The following is a 6134-nucleotide window of genomic DNA, read 5'->3' as shown; positions in this document are numbered from 1 at the left end:
GGGGGGGTCAATAAAATAAGTGTCAGTTGAGTACTAGAGTCGATGTAATTGATTTTCCCACTTCCTTGAAATTGCTGGCCTTGTGCCAAAATTTGAAACCAATATTGTCTTCTAATGTTGAAACCAGAAGACTGCATGCATATTTTTTACAGACTAGTCTAATGGTTTCATGCTATACAATTCTGAGATCAAACCCTGCCAGAGTTAACTTTACTTTTCATTTTTTTTGGAAGCCACAAAATAAAACCATCTTCAAAGGTTCTGCTTGAAAAATGTATTTTCCATACTTCAATACTTGGAGAAACAAATGTTTTTAATGTCCACTTTTCCCTGCGGACATGGATCAGACAAAATTCACTGATACAAATTTTCTATGGCCAGATGCCCAGCTGAATGGATAAGGCATTGGACTACCAGTTCCTGGATCCTGAGTTCAAACTTTGTAGTGTCTCTGGGCAGGAAAGTTGGAGAACACTTTATTTTCAATGTCCCAGTTGTGTGGCACATAGAATAATAGCAACTACCCAAAGGACAATACAACACTCTTTGGTTTATGAAAGTGCTTTCAGTTTTATTAACAAACATACACAGTTACTGAGTCAAGCAGTTCCAGTGAAAGAATACACTGACATACACTAACATACAATTGTATCTTCTCCAACAAACAGTCATGAACACACTCTGATGTAATGACACACATCTCTATCTACTTCCATCAGCTCACCCTGATGTAATGATATACACTCATACCTACCACCATGAAATCTCAAACAACTTACCATGTTGTTCTCAATGGTAGTTTTGGTACCGATGGGAACACTGCAACCACCTTCCTATTGATAAATAAATAAAAAGAAGGCTGTACTTTAAAAAAAAACTTCTTTGACCCAAGTTAGGCATCTTGTCATTAATAATCTAGTGTTTGGAATATAAATTAACGTGAAATTTTAAAGGAAGGTTTGTATTTAGATTTCTTTAAAACAAGGGGACAGTTTGGAGTAGGTTGGTATAAAAAGGGTCCCAGGAGAATTGATCTGGATTCAACATAATTGTTGTTCAGTATGACACTTAGGTTCATACCATCTTTTTTGTCAAAAATTTGATCTGACTCCTTGTTCCAGGGAAAGCTAAGGGATCCTTGTCAAGAGATGAACCTTTTGCTTGTATTGCTTCCAACACACTGACCTGCATAATAATGATGTGGTGTGAATGGAAACTAGATGAAGGAGTAAATAAATGATGTGCATGTTTGTGCATATCTGTTTGCGTGTGTATGTGTAATGTCTGTGGAAGATCTTGTGGCAGAGGAAGATATGGAGAGAAATGGTTATGTTAGATATGATGCTGTTGAGCCTCACACATATTAAGAGAAGCAAGTGAAATAAAGGGCTACATGCTGTATTGCAGACATATCACATTTGTGTCAGACTGGAAACTGGATGCTAAAATGATGGTAGCAATGACCATACACACAAATACAACAATATCATTTTTATAGAAAGGGAAAACATATATAAAAGGGATACCATTTTCTTCAGCAATGTCCTTTCTGCAACACACTGTAGAACTGTTTCTTCATCATTGATGGAGGCTAAAGTCTGTCGCATCTTTTCATCATCACGGCGACATTCCACACAAATGGCTCCTTGGCTAACAGCATACATACATTCATCTTCCTCTAATACCTGGTGAAATATATAAAAACATTTGTGTCCAGAAAACAACTGATATTTCGTTTCATTTTAATGTCTACTTTTTCATGAATTGAATGGAGTTTACTGAAGCAGATTTTCTATGTCTAAATGCCTTTCTTGTTTTTGAGCAAAATAATATTTCCCCATGGCCTAACAGGTTTCCACAAAATAATGGAAATGAATAATATTACATTCATCTACAACTGTCATGCAAAGTCAAGATACAAGCGCATGCACACACACATACAATGAGCTTCAATCTCTGAAGCCCACTCACAAGGCTTTGGTCAGCCCAGGGCTATGTTAAAAGACACTTGCACAAGGTGCCACACAAAGTGACTAAATATGGACCTTGTGGCTGGGAAACAAACTTTTTAATCATACAGCCTTGATTATTGTGAAAAGAAAAAAAAAAATTTAATCAAAGTAAAAATGACATTATACCAATGTCAAAGCATGAAATGTTAAATTGTTGGTGTGAACAGCAAAAGTGTGAAAAGAAGTCTCTTTACCTTTGTTATTCGATGAGACATATTCATCCTCTCTAATCCAGCAACTGCAAGAATCATGGCATTATATGTGTTGTTTTCATCTAGTTTTTTAAACCTTGTATTCAGGTTACCTCTCTAGGAAACATAGTTAAGGAAACACACTATATGTTTATAAATAATTAACTGTCCTGCGTTGGGCAGGGTGATAAATACTTTGATTACCTAATTGGGGTGACCATCAGTAGTCACCTAGCTGGTGTAACAAACACTGACCATCTACCTAGGGTGACCAACAATGACTACTGAGCTAGGGCAGCAAACATCAACCACCTAGCTAGAGTGACTACCTACCTAAAATAAGTACCTTTGACACCCAAGCAAGGGTTCCTTGAAGTTAGAGTGCATGGACAGGTCTAGGTTGTATTGGTTTGCTAACAACCACTGCTGAATCTGAAGGAAGTACAACTGTTGTGCAAGAACTGACACTACTTTACATGTCTCTACTGCTACTACTTGTAGGAGTCTTCAATCACGTATGGACACAGAAGATAGCAGAACAAAATGCTATAGGCTTGGACTTATACCACTTCACTGAATATCAAGTAAAGTAACAGAACAGAAGCTACAGGGTTCAACTGATACTTCTCTACTTGGATTAACAAAAGAACACAACAGAAGCTAAAGCCATGGGCTACAACACTGCACTCCACAAAACCACTACATATTGAGTCAACAAGGCAGCTTCTACATGGTCAGTAGACCTGCAAGAAAAGCAGCTAATTCTCCCAAAAATCACTTCCCTCTGTCTTCAGAATGGAAGACCACATTAGGTATTGAAATCCAGATGGTACTGTAATGTTTTGATAAGCTCTGACCATAGTTCTTCTTGTTCAAAGTTTATCTGAGGCTAAACAATATCAAGTAAAAGCATGAGCCTCTATGCGGTCACCATGACTGCAAGAAATAGCAGCCAAAATTGAGAGTCAAAGTAAAATTTACTGTAGTCTTAGATATACTATGGTCACAAGTGAAACAGCTTTGATCACAGATTCTCTTCTAGCAAATTAAAAACACACTAAATAAGGATGGCTACGATACAATATATCTAGAAAAAAAAAAAAGAGTGGGATGATCACGACTGATATGTATTTGGTTGGAGGTCTACTTGATCAATTATGACACAGAGCCAAAAAAAAAAACAACACAATAAAACAAAGACAACAAATAAATAAAACAATAAATAACACAAGGATACAATACTTTCAAAGACTAAGTGTGGATATTTACGCTTGAGCTGGGCAATTCTCCGTAGTGAACTGGTACCTATGACACTGTAATATAATAACAGACTTTAACATGAGTTAACAAATTGGTGAAAGAAAAAAATGAGAGGACATTTACACTGACCCAGACTACAAGAAATAGCAGAGAAATATTCCTTACTATCTTAGAAAAAACAAAATTATCACATGTTTTATATTCAAACTGGTCAGATTCAGCCTTCACTCCTACTATACAATGTCATTCTAAAAATATACTATCACATCATTGACATCAAATCTCAAAGCTATGGGATAATACATGATTAATTCAAACCAATTTGAATAAGTAAGCAATATGTTTGACAGAGTAATCTGAATGATAAAGGGTTAAAAACAGAAAAATGATTGAGTGATTGGTAGAAGCAGTCTTAACCAATGAACATTATATACAAACTGGTAGTAAAAGTATTTGTAAATGGAAAAGATGAGAGTTGACAAGAAAATGTACCTTCCAGGAGGTAGCAATGCCAGATCCTTGCAATCTGAAGAGCGGTGCATAACAAGGGCATCATAAGGACTGTCTCGTCTAAAAAACAAAAAAGAAATCAAATGAATTTGGCAGGGATTACAATGAAATGGTAATTAAGTGTACAATCAGAACAAAAACATACATTAGTTGTATATTAAAGATACTTAATAAATTCATTTAAAAAATGATTTATTATATAAAACACATATTTGAAAAAAAAAAATAATCATATGACATCTTTTATTGTAATTCAAGTTTGTATAGTTGACAACAAAATTCATGTAGTTGTAAAATACGTATACCACTAAAATGGCTGGCCTTGTGCCAAAATTTGAAACTACTGTTTTCTTTTTGTTTAGAGATCAGCATATGTAGAGAATAGTTTCTATTCAAGTTTCTCCAACGTCTGGAGCATATAAGATGTTGAACTACTGGTTTAAAGACCCATCATCACCACTGAAAAACTGCTTCCACATCAACTCACAAAGGCACAATCTAACCAACTATAAATAGGCTCCATGGGGGTGAAGTACTGGTCATCACACTTGAACAGTGATAATAGAAGGACTTGAATTATGGGGCCACATTATTAGAGCTTGAAAAAAATAAATGAAATACTCATCACTGCCAGTGAGTTGTACTGCCATGAAATCATGTAGTGCCCACTTACAATATAATGGACAGAGATCACTGACACTGGACAATGGTAGTTACAGGATATGAACTGTTGATTGGTTGGTAGTTCTAAGAATTATTCACTTAACCAACTGTATCTCTTGTATTGCGTTATACTGCAATACAACAAAACAATATATTGTGCAATACAGGCGTGGCTGTGTGGTAAGGAGTTTACTTCCCAACCACATGGTTCTGGGTTCAGTCTCACTGCATGGCACTTTGGGCAAGTGTCTGCAATGACAGCCCTGGGCTAACCAAAGTCTTGTGAGTGGAATTGGAAGACAAAGATTGAAAGAAGCCTGTTGTACATGTGTGTTATTGTCTCCTTGCCTGGAAAGTTACATATGAGTGTCACTGTAATGTAAACAGTGTTCTCCATGTCCAATCTTCCATGGAAATTCGTTTGGTCATGGAGATATATTACCTTTCTTGAAAACAGGAGACAGTTGGCAACAGGAAGGGCACCTGACCATAGAAAAATCTGCATCAACAAATTCTGTCTGACTCATGTAAGCAGGGAAATATGAGTGTTAAAACAATGTAAGCGTGAAGATGATGATTTCAGTAGTACAGTACAGTATAGAAATCTACATTACAGAATACTATACTGTACTACACAACAATACACCATGTACTACACTACACAGTAAATTACTATAATAACCCAAAAGCGTCAGACTTCAATATTTCATGTAACTTAAGGGCAGTGAGCAGCCAGAATCATTAGCGCACAGGGCAAAATGCTTAGCAGCATTTCATCCATCTTTATGTTCTGTGTTCTGCTGAGGTCAACTTGCCTTTCATCTTTTCAGAGATGATAAAATAAGTATCGGTAGATCACTCGAGTTGATCTAATTAATCTACACTTGCCTCGAAATTGCTGGCCTTGCGCCAAAACTAAAAAAAATATTTCATGTAACTAGCATGGAGAACGAATGTTCAAAGATGATGATGATGATATACAGTACTATACAACAATACGCAATGTACTATACGTACACAGCAAATTACTATAATAACCCAAAGGCATCACTTCAATATTTCATGTAACTATCATTTCATAAAACTTTACAATAACAAAGAACTCACTTCAGGATAGCAGCCACAACAAACCGATCATCAAGACAAGTAGGAAGGTCCTTTAATGAATGAACAAGAAAATCAACATCTCCGTTTAATAAAGCATCTTCGAGTTCCTTGGTGAAAAGGTTCTTGGAATCTATCTGGAGTTGGAGAAAATTGTTAGTTAATGATTATGGAGAGGAACGCAAAGGAAAGAACAAGCGGAATAGAATAGACAAGAATAAAAGGGAAAACACTAGATTATAATGTGATGAAATACAAATGTGGTGAGTGTATACATGCTCACCAACAGAATAAAATTATAATTGTGGAGTATGTATAACAGAATAGAAATATATAAAATAGTGGCATGTGTATCATCATCATCATCATCATCGTTTAACGTCCGCTTTCCATG

At 35.9% G+C, this 6134-nt stretch overlaps 1 protein-coding gene across 1 annotated transcript in view; it reads right to left on the bottom strand.

Moving 5' to 3' along the window:
• Positions 1-6134, bottom strand: part of LOC106880242 (porphobilinogen deaminase) — an 8497-nt gene that overhangs the window by 1673 nt on the left and 690 nt on the right. Inside the window, exons 2-7 of the mRNA XM_052975204.1 lie at positions 5744-5908; positions 3956-4033; positions 3441-3516; positions 2207-2320; positions 1527-1685; positions 780-833 (exon numbers count right to left, since the gene is read on the bottom strand). Of these exons, the coding sequence (XP_052831164.1) occupies positions 780-833; positions 1527-1685; positions 2207-2320; positions 3441-3516; positions 3956-4033; positions 5744-5908 (646 nt within the window). The remainder of the gene's footprint in view (positions 1-779; positions 834-1526; positions 1686-2206; positions 2321-3440; positions 3517-3955; positions 4034-5743; positions 5909-6134) is intronic.

Source organism: Octopus bimaculoides, chromosome 20, assembly GCF_001194135.2.
Source record: "Octopus bimaculoides isolate UCB-OBI-ISO-001 chromosome 20, ASM119413v2, whole genome shotgun sequence".
Taxonomy (NCBI): Eukaryota; Metazoa; Mollusca; class Cephalopoda; order Octopoda; family Octopodidae; genus Octopus; species Octopus bimaculoides.
Note: the sequence above shows the minus strand (reverse complement) of the source record. Positions and strands in the feature narration are given on the sequence as shown.